The 17,500-nt window shown below is 43.6% G+C and overlaps 2 protein-coding genes across 2 annotated transcripts in view; one reads left to right on the top strand and one right to left on the bottom strand.

Annotated features, from left to right (window-relative positions):
- The window catches only part of LOC311056719 (low-density lipoprotein receptor-related protein 1-like), a gene marked incomplete at its 5' end in the record, with an annotated part of 15,630 nt that extends 3,458 nt beyond the window's left edge, over window positions 1-12,172 (bottom strand). The window contains 2 exons of the mRNA XM_084073526.1: window positions 743-930; window positions 12,134-12,172. Coding sequence (XP_083929652.1) covers window positions 743-930; window positions 12,134-12,172 — 227 coding nt within the window. The remainder of the gene's footprint in view (window positions 1-742; window positions 931-12,133) is intronic.
- The window catches only part of LOC311057549 (uncharacterized protein), a 432,057-nt gene that overhangs the window by 69,230 nt on the left and 345,327 nt on the right, over window positions 1-17,500 (top strand). The window lies entirely within an intron of this gene.

The raw sequence follows: 17,500 nt of genomic DNA, 5'->3' as shown, positions 1-17,500 counted from the left end.
AAACCTGCTTTAAAAACGAATGAAATTAACTGAAATTGAAAACAAAAAGTGAAAACTAAATATAAATATAAACTAATCTCTATGTATCATACAGTATTATGATGGCATTAGACTGCTGCTTAAAGTGCCTCGATGCAGCAGTGCACGTCACATGTTTGTCAGTGTTGGTGAACCACCTGCTCTGCTGTGCTGTAGAACCTCATGTACAAATAGAGTCATTTTAACTCAAACACTGTACTGAGTTCTTTCAGGTTTTACTCTAAACTGTGGAACCATACATTGTCATGTAAGACTGTATGTAGCAGTAGCTCAGAGCCTCTGCCTGATGAGATAAAATCCTAATATCTCTCCCAGGATATAAAGAATTCCCTTTAGTCTAGCGGTTAAGATGTTGGCTTTCCTCGCGGGTCCCGGGTGTTATGATTTTATATGGACTCCGTATGCCTTTGTTTGTTTTTGTATTTATCTGTTGTGTGTTATTGTTGCTATGGACCATGTGTCCTTAATACAGTTGTGATTGGTTGATTAAGCAAAAATACAAAACTATAATAACCTTGGTTCATACATGGTATAAAAAAAAGCTTTTCTTGTTATTTTTTTTAACTTAGATCTGCAACAGAATATGATACAATCTCATTAGTTTTATGTTTAGATGTAATTCAGTCTTCTTGTATCCGTGGTGTTTCACAGGATGGTTGATAAATGTAATGTGAGGTTCATGATGTCACCACAGTGCTCTTACCCGTAGCGTACATCCACAGCTATGGATCGTGGCCGGTCCAGGTCAGTGTTGAGCAGGACTGTTGGGTACGACCCGTTTAGTTTGGACACCTCTATGGTCTTCTGCTCAAGGTCACACCAGTAGAGGTTTCCTCCCACCCAATCAACAGCTAAACCATATGCTCTGATGGTCGACTTGTCGTGAAGGACCTGTCAATGAACCATACATGCACTCTGAATATACTCACCATGCCTTCATTCTTAGATATGATATTGTAGAGCAACTTGTCAAAGTCTTGACTGCATGGGGTAATTGGGGGGAGAGGAAATACACTGGCCCTCATTTATCAACGCAGCGTATAAACCGTTGTATATTTGTCCATATATTCGGCCGTACACCAACGTGGAAGTCACATTTATCAACGAATCCTGCACAGTCGATCCGAGCGTACATTTGGTCCCAGCCTTGATAAATCTCACGTCTGAAAACGAGCGTCATTTAAATAACACGCCCTTAAATATTCTCGAAACACCCCGATTTTACGACATGAAGAACCAGAATACGACCAAAGAAAGAGTTTCGCTGGCTCGCCTCGCTGCCTGTCAAGTCACACACACACACACACAAACAAACAAACAAACAAACAAACAAACAAACAAACAAACACACACACACACACACACACACACACACACACACACACACACACACACACACACACACACACACACACTCGCGCGCGCACACGCCTCTCTCTCTCTCTCTCTCTCTCTCTCTCTCTCTCTCTCTCTCTCTCTCTCTCTCTCTCTCTCTCTCTCTCTCTCTCTCTCTGTCTCTCACATACAGACATCCGCCCAACTGTGTCTTTCATAATCCGTTAAGGTACAATCTTTGTCAGTCATGTAGGCTTGTAGCCTACCTGAATGACATATTATGATATCAATCACATTGCCATGAATGGAATACGTTTGTATATTTATTTACCCCATACCGAGCAGTGCGCGTTCGAGTTACACTAAAGCAGTCATGTAGGCTATTCCCCATGAGACTCGGGCGGTCTGCAGACTGCAGTGATCCCGTGCCGCCACCCATGTTATAAGAGATTGGAGCGTCAGGTTTATATCCTTAACCCAGCCAGGTTGTAGCCTATATAACTCTCTATGACATAACTCCATACCATAGGACAAGCTCACAACGCGTTGCGATGCGACGCTGGCTTGTGAGCTTGTAGATTTGCTATTTTCAATGCAGCCAGATCTACAATCTTATCTGAATGACTGTTAAAGCAGTTTGTTTAAATTACTTTATAAATTGTTATATTTTCACAGGGATTATTTATTAGTGTAGATATACTTTTAGGAGTGGATTATGTGTCTAGATGCCTGTCAGACAGTCAGACAATGATGCTCCGCAGGTCTAGAATGGAATAAATGGGCGCAGCCAAAGTCAACAACTGGTCCCGACCAGACGTGAGACACGTCTGGTCGGGACCAGTTGTTGACTTTGAGATTTCAGCCTACGGTAGGATGAAGCCCACGTCAGGATATATTGATAAATGCCGAAAGGTGCGGTGATCTCGCCGTACGCCCATTATTTGGGCTGCACCGTGTTGATAAATGAGGGCCACTGTGTGTGTGAATGTGAGTGTGCGTGTGCGTGTGCGTGTGCGTGTGCGTTGCTGTTGTTGTTGGTATGTATGTATGCATGCATGTATGTATGTATGTATATATGTATGTATGTATGTATGTACAGTATGTATGTATACTGTATATATGTACAGATGTGCCATTTCAAAACTTCAAATGTCCTGCCATCGCCAAGACAGTACATTTTCAGGGGATTCCCAGGGCAATAAGAGGGACAAAGAAGGGCATTTAAAATGCTGAATTATTTTGATGATCACTGCTTTTATGATGCTAATTAGTTTGAGCAACTGGTCAAGGACCTCCTCAAATCACCTTTCGCCTCATAATGAGTCTGACACCTTCTTCAACACACATTCTTTTGTTCTCATGTATGGATGTCTGTTGAAGGGAAAAACGGGGGTGTGTAGTGACAACTTCTTTTCAGGGGCAAAACAGTGCCTTTTTAAGGGCAGAACAGGGAGGAAAAAAATGCATTTTCAGGCCACTTTCAGGGAAAGAACAGTAACGTGTGAAGTTTTGAAGTGGCACATCTGTACGTATTCATTCATTCATTGCTTAATTAATTTATTTTACATTTAGATATCGGGGGCCCCAGTCAGAGGCTCTGTCTATGTTGAGGGTCCTGATCAAGTTTGTTAAACCTTGTGTAGAGAGACAGGCAACCAAGGACAGAAAGAGAAGAAAGATGTGAGACAAGACCAGCAGTCAGATTCAAACTCACATCCTCACTGATCATGGAGCACACGACCACTAATTCCGTGGTTCTCAAACTTTTCAAACCACGATGGCCCAAAATAATCATATTTGAACTGGGGACCCCCCAAAATATTAATTTGAACTGGGGACCCCCCAAAATAATCATTAGAACTGGGGACCCCCCAAAATAATCATATTTGAACTGGGGACCCCCCAAAATAATCATTTGAACTGGGGACCCCCCAAAATAATAATATTGTAACTGGGGACCCCCCACCCTACTTGAAATTGAGTTGAGGCGTTGACTCCCAAAATAGCCGATCTACAAGATCGCCTCACGCTGCGTGTAGTTGTGAGCTTGCAGATCGGTTATTTGAAAATGTTTGCCTCTTCCTTAGGTAATATTTGACAACTTGGCCAATGTTTTACTATTGTTTTAATAGTTTGTTGATTTTTCCTTTTTTTTATATTAAAAAGTATATTAAAAAGTAAATCCTTAAATAGTTTTTGATCGATTGAATACTGTATTCATAAATGTAAACAGCATGTGGTGCAGTAAGACATGAAAGCTAAAAGGATAACACAACAAAATCCTGGGGACTTGTTTCCATTGTGGTCCTATGTATTTAACTAGAAATTCAGGCCTCTAGAGTTCTGCACGTGCCACTGCCGATGTGACAGATATGGGCATAACTGTACAGTATGGAGATCTGTGTGTCAGTCCTTGTCTCTTGGGCTATTTACATTCATGCACATTAAGCTTCATTTAAAGAGTGTCTCTTGCCCCCCAGAAGCTTGTAGGTCTGTTCGTTTTGGCGAGCAACACCGTCGTATGACGCAGTACAAAAGGTGTCACACACATCCCTGCACGTACACACTGGTGTCTCCCTCTATCGTATTCTATTCTAGTGCGCTTTATTCTCCCCCCCCTCTCTCTCTCTCTCTCTCTCTCTCTCTCTCTCTCTCTCTCTCTCTCTCTCTCTCTCTCTCTCTCTCTCTGTCTCTCTCTCTCTCCCTCTCTCTGTGCCTCTACCTCTCTCTCTCGACTCCGCAATTGACAGAGAGAGAGAGAGAGAGAGAGATAGAGAGAGAGAGAGAGAGAGAGAGAGAGAGAGAGAGAGTGCAAGGCCATCCCCCCTCTGCTGTGTGTTTGTGTGTGTGTGTGTGTGTGTGTGTGTGTGTGTTTGTGTGTGTGTGTGTGTGTGTGTGTGTGTGTGTGTGTGTGTGTGTGTGTGTGTGTGTGTGTGTGTGTGTGTGTGTGTGTGTGTGTGTGTGCATGCTGTTTTTTTTTCCAAAGATGTGGCAACACTAGCGCTTGCTTCTCTCACATGATTGGCAACACGGGAGACCCCTATGGGAGACCCGTACACTGTACACCACGTACACCGTGGCACATGCGTGCGGCTTCTCTATTGTAAATACTAGAAGCTCGGCCCTGCTACGCAGGGCCTCGCGTCTAGCCCGCCGCCACGCCCACGTAGCGCCCGCTGCCACTTGGCAGCGCATATAAGTGGCATAGCGTCATGAGGGCCAGTGGGGCCGTGGCTCGGTCAGTGAAGACCCTGTAGCGTGGATGATATGTGGCATAGAGGGGCAGATTTTAAATCTCCAGAGGAAACATCCGTGGGCTACCATTGGTTCAGCGATGTGTGCGGGCGCCCTGCGGGCCCTCCTCCTCCACCAATGTGCAGTATTGAGAGCCCTGACGTCACAACATTTGGAGCGATGGGCACTGCACTCTGGTTGGTTAGGGTACACCTAGGGCCCAGGTAGAACCCAGTTAAAGCCTGCATGGGCAAAGCCAGTTAGGACCCGCCTTGGTCCCACATAAACGTGGCTAGTTGGGGCCCACCTAAGGGCCAGGTAGAAGCGACTTATAGCCCGCATGGGCATCGCAGTTAAGACCCACCTCGGCCCCACATAGAATTGCCTAGGTGGGGCCCACCTAAGGGCCAGGTAGAGTCGGTGGGGACCCCCCACAGGCCAATGTAAAAATGGTAGCACTTGTTCCTCAACATAGTGTGAATGTGCGTGCAAAGTTGACCACAATCGGACGCTGCATTCATGGTTTGCGGCATTTTGTGCAAACTTTAGATGTGAATCTTCGCCAATCAGGATGGAATATGAAAGATTAAACAGATCCGTCTTGATCACATGACTATAGAGATCATGTGTACCGATTTGCGTGAAATGTAGATAAAATTGGAGTAATGTAAAGAAATATGTTGTACATAAGGCGGCCTCCTGGTGGAGCTATAAAAGGTAGATGTGAGAAATGCAGGGGAAAGGTTTTTCCTTGAACTCTAGAGAGTGCGCATACGAAGTTGTACACAGATTGGTGCAGGTATAGGTAAAAACACAAATCGGACTGTTATAGCGCCACCATGAGGCTGATTAGAGAAATCTCAAGTGGAATTTCTTGCTCGGCATAGTGGGAATGTGGGTGCAAAGTTGCACGGAAAGTGCATGCTGTGTTCATAATTTGAGGCATTTTGGTCAAAACGGAGCAGTCCTGGAAACTTTGGAAGCCATTTTTAGTCAATCAGGATGGAAAATGAAAAATCTGAAAGACCGTTTTTTTTTTAATGACTATAGAGATACTGTGTATCGATTTGCGTGATGTTAGGACAAAATATGTAGCAGTACTGTGAGAAAATGTGTTTTGCAAAAAGCGGCCTCCTGGTGGCACTATAACAGGGCCATGTGAAAGAAATGGGGCAGAGGTTCTGAATTGGCATCCAGGGAGTGTGTGTGCACAGTTGCGCTGCGATCAAGCCAATGATGCGGGAGATAAGCTATCCACAGACCGTCGGACGGACAGGGGGTAAAACATACTCTCGCGCCATCCCTTTCGGCTTGGCGGAGACAATAAAAAAGCTAAAGTAAAGGAAAAGACCATTACTGCAACAAAAGTAGTCAGCAAACTATACTATAAAACATTGGCCACATTGTCAAATAATTTAAGAAAGAGGCAAACATGTTGAAAATAGCCGATCTACAAGCTTACAACGCCTCTCTCAACGTGAGGCGTTGTGAGCTTGTAGATCTGCTATTTTCACAATATTGACTTGTGGAACGTAGTCAAACAAAATGGGGGGGGTCCCCAGTTCAAATATGATTATTGGGGGGGGACCGAAATGATCTGAAATTACTACATGACCATAATGCAGCCTAAACGTGCGTTGCACGGGGCGGTCCTGCCATTACGTTAGTTACTTGCTGTGGAGCTACACCAGAAGACACAGACAACATACACCATCTACAATGGACTAACGGAGCAGCAATAATAACAGTTACCGCACGAACGTGCATTGTTGACAAAGTGATTGCACAGCCGCTGCAGGCATGACAACCACGTTAGCGTTAGCTACATGCCAACTATCACAGCGCCCTGTCCGTCGTCGCTGCGACTGACTCTGATGGCTACAGCCATAGATATATAAACACTACAGCAAGCTCTCTGAGATGCCATTGTCTGGGAACTGCTCTTAGCGTGACACGACCAATGAGAGTGAGCGCTTTCGTTGTTGCTAAGATACGGTGCATGGCACAGGGCGTCTCTGCCCCATAGCTTGTAGATATCTCACACATGATTGGCGTAGGCTGCGTTGCCGTCGACGCTGATTGGCTGCATGTTGCTGTGACGTTGAAATGGGGTGCCAGGTCTGCTTTGTGTGTAAGAAATGTTGGGCTAATTTGGGCGCGCTTTTGGGCTGTTTTGCATAGAGCACGGCAGGGCTTGTTTCTGTCCCGTGACGGATGTGGCAAAGAAGGTACAAAACGAACCATCCGGAAGTAAAGTGCGAGATGAAATATATAGCACTTTTTGATTATTACAGGAGGAGACACATGTGAAGGTGGAAAATGGAATGGAGGAGGTTATATAGTTTTGCATGAGCGATTTTTGTAGCAAGTTGTGAGTGAATTGGGTCACTCCTGTGGGCGGGGGGCTCAATAGAACCATTGGGGTTTGGGAAGGAGACGCTCTCTGATTGAGTAGTAAAAGATAGATTAGATTCATCAACATACCCAGCTAGCAGATCGGCGTTGCAACCGACGTCAGGCCGGCCTGGACAGAGCGGGCCCCGCCGAGCGGAGGCTCACCCTCCTCAGGCCCTCCTCACGCCGGAGATGTCTCGCTCACCGAAATGTCCGGCGGAGTAGCATTTTAGAAGAGTCTGCGGCGGTCTGCAGCCAGCGTCACGACGTCCTGACGCTGTTAATGCCACGCTTTGAATTTTCCCTATACAAAGTGGGGTCCAGGGACCACTATGGGTCTTGAGGGAGTTCCAGGGGGTCCCCAGCTAAATGATAGGAAGGAACCAAATGGACCCTTATGGGTCTGTAAGTAAAAGTGTATATATGGAACCAAATGGACCGGTGAAACGTGTACGTTATACGTGTTTCAGAGTTAAATTAACAATGATTTTAATTAAAGATAAAGATTAATTTGGGTCCCAAAGATAGAAATGCCATTGGACTGGGGTCCCTGAAATTAAAGTGGGTGAACATCACTGCTATCACTTCATTTTCCCTGCTATCACAGCACAGAAATAATCCAAATATACAAATTCAACACCATTAAAAAGTGAAACGTAAAACTATTTATATAAACTCTGTCTCTCTGTATGGGTCTGTAAAGCTATATTTTTGCTACAGTCGTATGACAGTTGCACAAATAAAAAATAAGAACATTTTGGCAGCTTCCCTGCTGTATCTGAGTATGCTGACCCCTGATGTACATGAAATAATGCAGTAAAGACTTTTTGTCCCTCTTTTTTTTATTAGAAAAAGGCACAGAGATAATCCAAATATACAAATGACATTATCAAAAAAGTCAACAAGTAAAACTATATAAAAAAGTAGTCCAAATTAAACACTATCAAAAAAGTCAACAAGTAAAACTATAAAAAAAGTAGTCCAAATTAAACACTATCAAAAAAGTCAACAAGTAAAACTATAACATTTTTTTTTTTTGCCATTTCCCCCCCTAAACCTGAAGCCATTTGTAATCGTGTATATTAATGTTATTTAGTGTTCAAAACAAAATAAGGTGACCTCAGTAACAATACTGATAATAGTACTACTGAATAATTCCAAGGATTAATTGCTCCTCAGTTGTTGTTTTTTTTTTAGCTTTGTTGTTTTTATTATTCTTATTCTGTTGCTATTATATTTATTCCTTGCATTGTTAATTCTAATTTAGAGTTGATGTATTTGCTTATTTAAAGCAAAATATATATAATGAAGTGTCTTATTATTATTATTATTATTATTATTATTATTATTAGTGTGGTTGCCCAACAGGGCAACCAGACTATAGTACTCTATACTCTTTATTTATTAGTGTGGTTGCCCAACAGGGCAACCAGACTATAGTACTCTATACTCTTTATTAAGTGTGCCTGCCATGTTAATGGCAGTAGCACACTTATTGAGATCCGCCGGATTTATTAATCCATAATATTTATTCATACGAATTTCGTCCGTCCGTAACTGCCGCACGCTTTACACTACCGCCGCAATATATATATCAAAACGTGCGGCTTGGTCGGGAATGATGTGCTCGGAAACGATTTTCCGTCACGCGTTACCATGGCGACGTTATTAGCAAAAAACAGCTAAACTCCGCCCCTTTTGGCCGCACGTACCGCGCAAAACGCTTCTCCTCCCACACGGTTTACTCGTTAGTCGCAATGTATATATCAAAACGTGCGGGACGACCGCCCCACTTACCGCATTACTTTTTTCGCCGTTTCGCGTTACCACGCCCACGTTATTAGCAAAAACATGTAGCCGCGCCCCCTTTCAGTCCCAAATTCAGACTCATTCTCACTTGCTTTACTCTTCATCATCATCCCCCATTCACACTCATGTTAACCATCATCATCCTCAGTCCCCATTGACTCCCATGTTAACGGTTACGGGGAGGGGGGGAAACCACCCAGAGACTCTAGGGCTCCTGCTATAATCCATGTGGCAGCTGTAACCACCAATGAGCTTCGTGTGTTGAAGCTCTGCCCCCTCTGTCTTCCCATTGGCTGGGCTTTAAATGGCCATAACTTCTGTTTGCAGCATGGTACCGCCCCCAAACTTTGTTATCGACTTTATTTCTTTACGAACTTTTTTTTTTTCCGGATTTTTTTTTTTTTCGACAAATTTTTTTTTTTCTTAATTTTTTTTTCGATTTTTTTTTTTTTACACCAAAACACTTTTTGAAGGGTATGCAACTCGATGGTCCAACCCGGACTTGGACCTCTTCACTTCCGGTTTGAAAAGTGCCCAAAATGCTCTGAAACTTCCCCTACCCCCCCTAAAGTGAGGTCTGCGAACACAACCGTCACAACAGGAAGTGGATATATCACTTCCGGTTTTGAAAAGTGCCAGAAATGCTCCGAAACTTCGCCTACCCCCACTAAATGGGGGACTGCAAACAATAGTACAATGGGCACTTTCTGCGTCAGACCTTCAGAAGTGGGTGAAACAAGCACTCAAACCCATTTAAGTAATTGTTTATATATTTCTAAAAATTATTAAAACATTTTCAAACGTTGTTTTAGATGCTCATTTTTATCTTCAATTTTTCTGTTTTTTAATTTTCCTTTTTTGACTTTTGGTTTATTTTTTCTTAATTTTTTAAACATTATTTTGCTGTTTTTTTTCTTTACTTTTTTGGCCGCCCGAGGGGATCAAAATGCTACTCCTCCCACACGGTTGACACGGCCCCGCCAATGTATACATCAAAACGTGCGGGACGACCGGCCCACTTACCGCATTACTTTTTACACCGTTTCGCATTACCACGGCGACAAAACCCCCAGCCAACGCAGGCACACTTAAATTTTCGTAGGAAATTTGTTTCTAGAAATTTCGTAGTAACGTTGAAACCCGCCCAATACGAAACTTCGTCAGTCCGTAACTGCCGCACCGTTTACACTAACCTGGCAAACTATACATCAAAACGTGCGGATTGGCCGGGAATAGTGTGCTCGGAAGTTTTTCGTCGCTACACGTTACCATTGCGACGCTATTAGCACAAAACTGCTAAACTCCGCCCCTTTTGGCCGCACGCACCGCGCAAAATGCTTCTCCTCCCACACGGTTTACTCGTTAGTGGTAATGTATATATCAAAACGTGCGGGACGACCGCCCCATTTACCCCATTACTTTTCTCGCCATTTCGTGTTACCATGGCCACGTAATTGGCAAAAAACTATGAAAACACTCCTTTATTGGCCGCGCGCAGCGCCCCAAATGCTACTCCTCCCACACGGTTCACTCGTTAGTGGCAATGTATACATCAAAACGTGCGGAACGACCGGCCCACCTACCGCATTACTTTTTTCACCGTTTCGCATTACCACGGCGACAAAACCCCCAGCCAACGCAGGCACACTTAAATTTTCGTAGGAAATTTGTTTCTAGTTAAGTGTGCCTACCATGTTAATGGTAGAGGCACACTTATTGAGATCCGCCAGATTTATTAATATTTAATATATCACGCCGCAAAACTTCGTCCGTCCGTACAGGCCGCACGGTTTACACTACCGCCGCAATATATATATCAAAACGTGCGGCTTGGTCGGGAATCGTGTGCTCGGAAACGATTTTCCGTCACGCGTTACCATGGCGACGTTATTAGCAAAAAACAGCGAAACTCCGCCCCTTTTGGCCGCACGTACCGCGCAAAACGCTTCTCCTCCCACACGGTTTACTCGTTAGTCGCAATGTATATATCAAAACGTGCGGGACGACCGTCCCACTTACCGCATTACTTTTTTCGCCGTTTCGCGTTACCACGCCCACGTTATTAGCAAAAACATGTAGCCGCGCCCCCTTTCAGTCCCAAATTCAGACTCATTCTGACTTGACTTACTCTTCATCATCATCCTCCATTCACACCCATGTTAACCATCATCATCCTCACTCCCCCATTCACTCCCATGTTAACGGTTACGGGGAGGGGGGAAACCACCCAGAGACTCTAGGGCTCCTGCTATAATCCATGTGGCAGCTGTAACCACCAATGAGCTTCGTGTGTTGAAGCTCTGCCCCCTCTGCCTTCCTATTGGCCGAGCTTTAAATGGCCGTAACTTCTGTTTGCAGCATGGTACCGCCCCCAAACTTTGTCATCAACTTTATTTTTTTATGAACTTTTTTTTTTTCCTATTTTTTTTTTTTTCCGACAAATTTTTTTTTTCTTATTTTTTTTTTTCCAAACTTTTTTTTTTCGATTTTTTTTTTTTTTACACCAAAACACTTTTTGAAGGGTATGCAACTCGATGGTCCAACTGGGACTTGGACATCTTCACTTCCGGTTTCAAAAGTGCCCAAAATGATCTGAAACTTCGCCTACCCCCCCTAAATTAGGGTCTGCGAACACATCCGTCACAACAGGAAGTGGATATTTCACTTCCGGTTTTGAAAAGTGCCCAAAATGCTCCCAAACTTCGCCTACCCCCCCTAAATGAGGGACTGCGAACAATTGTATAATTGGCACTTTTTGCGTCAGACCTTCAGAAGTGGGCGAAACAAGCACTCAAACCATTTATTCACTTCCGGTTTCTGAAAATTTCCCCAAATGCTCCGAAACTTTGCCTACCCCCCCTAAATGGGGGACTGCAAACAATAGTATAATGGGCACTTTCTGCGTCAGACCTTCAGAAGTGGGTGAAACAAGCACTCAAACCCATTTAAGTAATTGTTTATATATTTTTACAAATTATTACATTTTTTTCAAACGTTGTTTTAGATGCTCATTTTTACCTTTAATTTTTCTGTTTTTTAATTTTCCTTTTTGGACTTTCGGTTTATTTTGTACAAATTTTTTAAACATTATTTTGCTGTTTTTTTCTTTACTTTTTTGGCCGCCCCAAGGGATCAAAATGCTACTCCTCCCACACGGTTGACACGGCCCCGCCAATGTATACATCAAAACGTGCGGGACGACCGGCCCACCTACCGCATTACTTTTTGCACCGTTTCGCATAACCACGGCGACAAAACCCCCAGCCAACGCAGGCACACTTAAATTTTCGTAGGAAATTTCTTTCTAGTTAAGTGTGCCTACCATGTTAATGGTAGTGGCACACTTATTGAGATCCGCCATACTTATTAAGTGTGCCTGCCATGTTAATGGCAGTGGCACACTTATTGAGATCCGCCAGATTTATTAATAGAAGTTTCTATCACGCACCAAAATTTCGTCCGTCCGTAACTGCCGCACGGTTTACACTATCGCCGCAATATATATATCAAAACGTGCGGCTTGGTCGGGAATGATGTGCTCGGAAACGATTTTCCGTCACGCGTTACCATGGCGACGTTATTAGCAAAAAACAGCTAAACTCCGCCCCTTTTGGCCGCACGTACCGCGCAAAACGCTTCTCCTCCCACACGGTTGACTCGTTAGTCGCAATGTATATATCAAAACGTGCGGGACCACCGCCCCACTTACCGCATTACTTTTTTTGCCGTTTCACGCTACCACGCCCACGTTATTAGCCAAAACATGTAGCCGCGCCCCCTTTTCACTCCCAAATTCAGACTCATTCTCACTTGCTTTACTCTTCATCATCATCCCCCATTCACACCCATGTTAACCATCATCATCCTCACTCCCCCATTCACTCCCATGTTAACGGTTACGGGGAGGGGGGGAAACCACCCAGAGACTCTAGGGCTCCTGCTATAATCCATGTGGCAGCTGTAACCACCAATGAGCTTTGTGTGTTGAAGCTCCGCCCCCTCTGTCTTCCCATTGGCTGGGCTTTAAATGGCCATAACTTCTGTTTGCAGCATGGTACCGCCCCCAAACTTTGTTATCGACTTTATTTCTTTACGAACTTTTTTTTTTTCCAATTTTTTTTTTTTTTCTTAATTTTTTTTTTCCGAACTTTTTTTTTTTGATTTTTTTTTTTTTTCACCAAAACACTTTTTTAAGGGTATGCAACTCGATGGTCCAACCCGGACTTGGACCTCTTCACTTCCGGTTTAAAAAGTGCCCAAAATGCTCTGAAACTTCGCCTACCCCCCCTAAATTGGGGTTTGCGAACACAACCGTCACAACAGGAAGTGGAGATATCACTTCCGGTTTTGAAAAGTGCCCGAAATGCTCCGAAACTTCGCCTACCCCCATTAAATGGGGGACTGCAAACAATAGTACAATGGGCACTTTCTGCGTCAGACCTTCAGAAGTGGGTGAAACAAGCACTCAAAACCATTTGAGTAATTGTTTATATATTTAAAAAAATTAGTAGATTGTTTTCAAACATTGTTTTACATGCTCATTTTTACCTTCATTTTTTCTATTTTTTAATTTTCCTTTTTTGACTTTCGGTTTATTTTTTATTAATTTTTGAAACATTATTTTGCTGTTTTTTTTCTTTCCTTTTTTGGCCGCCCGAGGGGATCAAAATGCTACTCCTCCCACACGGTTGACACGGCCCCGCCAATGTATACATCAAAACGTGCGGGACGACCGGCCCACTTACCGCACTACTTTTTACACCGTTTCGCCGTACCACGGCGACAAAACCCCCAGCCAACGCAGGCACACTTAAATTTTCGTAGGAAATTTGTTTCTAGTTAAGTGTGCCTACCATGTTAATGGTAGAGGCACACTTATTGAGATCCGACGGATTTATTAAGTGTGCCTACCATGTTAATGGTAGAGGCACACTTATTGAGATCCGCCATATTTATTAATCCATTTTATTTATTCCCGCAAAAGTTTGCCGGAGCGTACAGGCCGCACGGTTTACACTACCGCAACAATATATACATCAAAACGTGCGGCCTGGTCGGGAATCGTGTGCTCGGAAGTTTCTCGCCGTTACGCGTTACCATGGCGACGTTATTAGCAAAAAACAGCTAAACTCCGCCCCTTTTGGCCGCACGTACCGCGCAAAACGCTTCTCCTCCCACACGGTTTACTCGTTACTCGCAATGTATATATCAAAACGTGCGGGACGACCGTCCCACTTACCGCATTACTTTTTTCGCCGTTTCGCGTTACCACGCCCACGTTATTAGCAAAAACATGTAGCCGCGCCCCCTTTCAGTCCCAAATTCAGACTCATTCTGACTTGACTTACTCTTCATCATCATCCCCCATTCACACCCATGTTAACCATCATCATCCTCACTCCCCCATTCACTCCCATGTTAACGGTTACGGGGAGGGGGGAAACCACCCAGAGACTCTAGGGCTCCTGCTATAATCCATGTGGCAGCTGTAAGCACCAATGAGCTTCGTGTGTTGAAGCTCCGCCCCCTCTGCCTTCCTATTGGCCGAGCTTTAAATGGCCGTAACTTCTGTTTGCAGCATGGTACCGCCCCCAAACTTTGTCATCGACTTTATTTTTTTCCGAATTTTTTTTTTTCCGACAAATTTTTTTTTTTTCTTTTTTTTTTTTTTCCAAACTTTTTTTTTCCGATTTTTTTTTTTTTACACCAAAACACTTTTTGAAGGGTATGCAACTCGATGGTCCAACTGGGACTTGGACCTCTTCACTTCCGGTTTCAAAAGTGCCCAAAATGATCTGAAACTTTGCCTACCCCCCCTAAATTAGGGTCTGCGAACACATCCGTCACAACAGGAAGTGGATATTACACTTCCGGTTTTGAAAAGTGCCCAAAATGCTCCCAAACTTCGCCTACCCCCCCTAAATGGGGGACTGCGAACAATTGTATAATTGGCACTTTTTGCGTCAGACCTTCAGAAGTGGGCGAAACAAGCACTCAAACCATTTATTCACTTCCGGTTTCTGAAAATTTCCCAAAATGCTCCGAAACTTTGCCTACCCCCCCTAAATGGGGGACTGCAAACAATAGTATAATGGGCACTTTCTGCGTCAGACCTTCAGAAGTGGGTGAAACAAGCACTCAAACCCATTTAAGTAATTGTTTATATATTTTTAAAAATGATTACATTTTTTTCAAATGTTGTTTTAGATTCTCATTTTTACCTTCAATTTTTCTGTTTTTTAATTTTCCTTTTTTGACTTTCGGTTTATTTTTTCATAATTTTTGAAACATTATTTTGCTGTTTTTTTCTTTACTTTTTTGGCCGCCCGAAGGGATCAAAATGCTACTCCTCCCACACGGTTCACACGGCCCCCTCAATGTATACATCAAAACGTGCGGGACGACCGGCCCACCTACCGCATTACTTTTTTCACCGTTTCGCATTACCACGGCGACAAAACCCCCAGCCAACGTAGGCACACTTAAATTTTCGTAGGAAATTTCTTTCTAGTTAATACATAATATTTATTCCCGCAAAAGTTTGCCGGAGCGTACAGGCCGCACGGTTTACACTACCGCAACAATACATACATCAAAACGTGCGGCCTGGTCGGGAATCGTGTGCTCGGAAGTTTCTCGCCGTTACGCGTTACCATGGCGACGTTATTAGCCAAAAACAGCGAAACTCCGCCCCTTTTGGCCGCACGTACCGCGCAAAACGCTTCTCCTCCCACACGGTTTACTCGTTAGTCGCAATGTATATATCAAAACGTGCGGGACGACCGTCCCACTTACCGCATTACTTTTTTCGCCGTTTCGCGTTACCACGCCCACGTTATTAGCAAAAACATGTAGCCGCGCCCCCTTTCAGTCCCAAATTCAGACTCATTCTGACTTGACTTACTCTTCATCATCATCCCCCATTCACACCCATGTTAACCATCATCATCCTCACTCCCCCATTCACTCCCATGTTAACGGTTACGGGGAGGGGGGAAACCACCCAGAGACTCTAGGGCTCCTGCTATAATCCATGTGGCAGCTGTGACCACCAATGAGCTTTTTTTTTTAACAGCTAAACTCCGCCCCTTTTGGCCGCACGTACTGCGCAAAACGCTTCTCCTCCCACACGGTTTACTCGTTAGTCGCAATGTATATATCAAAACGTGCGGGACGACCGCCCCACTTACCGCATTACTTTTTTCGCCGTTTTGCGCTACCACGCCCACGTTATTAGAAAAAACATGTAGCCGCGCCCCCTTTTCAGTCCCAAATTCAGACTCATTCTCATTTGCTTTACTCTTCATCATCATCCCCCATTCACACCCATGTTAACCATCATCATCCTCACTCCCCCATTCACTCCCATGTTAACGGTTACGGGGAGGGGGGGAAACCACCCAGAGACTCTAGGGCTCCTGCTATAATCCATGTGGCAGCTGTAACCACCAATGAGCTTTGTGTGTTGAAGCTCCGCCCCCTCTGCCTTCCTATTGGCCGGGCTTTAAATGGACGTAACTTCTGTTTGCAGCATGGTACCGCCCCCAAACTTTGTTATCGACTTTATTTCTTTACGAACTTTTTTTTTTTTGAACTTTTTTTTTTTTTTTCACATTTTTTTTTTTTTTTTACATTTTTTTTTTCCAAACTTTTTTTTTTTTGATTTTTTTTTTTTTACACCAAAACACTTTTTGAAGGGTATGCAACTCGATGGTCCAACCCGGACTTGGACCTCTTCACTTCCGGTTTCAAAAGTGCCCAAAATGATCTGAAACTTCACCTACCCCCCCTAAATTGGGGTCTGCGAACACAACCGTCACAACAGGAAGTGGATATATCACTTCCGGTTTTGAAAAGTGCCCAAACAGCTCCCAAACTTCGCCTACCCCCCGTAAATGGGGCACTGCGAACAATTGTATAATTGGCACTTTTTGCGTCAGACCTTCAGAAGTGGGCGAAACAAGCACTCAAAACCATTTATTCACTTCCGGTTTCTGAAAATTTCACGAAATGCTCCGAAACTTTGCCTACCCCCCCTAAATGGGGGACTGCAAACAATAGTATAATGGGCACTTTTGGTGTCAGACCTTCAGAAGTGAGTGAAACAAGCACTCTAAACCATTTGAGTAATTCTTTCCATATTAAAAAAGAATATTAGATTTTTTTCAAACATTGTTTTAAATGCCCCTTTTTCCGCTTAATTTCTCATATTTTTTATATTCCTTTTTTATGTTTTTGTTTATTTTTTATTGATTTTACAATTCTTTTTTTCACAGCAAACTGGACGTATCACTTCCGCTTTCTGAAAATGGCCCAAATTGCTCCCAAACTTCGCCTACCCCCCCTAAATGGGGGTCTGCGAACAACAGTAGAATGGTCAGTTCTTGCATCACACCTTCGCAAGTGGGTGAAACAAGCACTTAAAACCATTTGAGTAATTTTTTAGATATTACAAAAAAATATTAGATTTTTTTCAAACATTGTTTTAGATGTTCCTTTTTCCATTCAATTTTCCATATTTGTTATCTTCCTGTTTTTAGGTTTTGGTTTATTTTTTATTGATTTTTCAATTATTTTTTTCACAGCAAACTGGATCTATCACTTCCGCTTTCTGAAAATGGCCCAAATTGCTCCCAAACTTCGCCTACCCCCCCTAAATGGGGGTCTGCGAACAATAGTAGAATGGTCA

Source organism: Gymnoscopelus microlampas, assembly GCF_963454915.1.
Source record: "Gymnoscopelus microlampas genome assembly, chromosome: 12".
In the NCBI taxonomy this organism is placed as follows: Eukaryota; Metazoa; Chordata; class Actinopteri; order Myctophiformes; family Myctophidae; genus Gymnoscopelus; species Gymnoscopelus microlampas.
The sequence above is the reverse complement of the archived record's forward strand: the minus strand, read 5'-3'. Positions and strand labels throughout refer to the sequence as shown.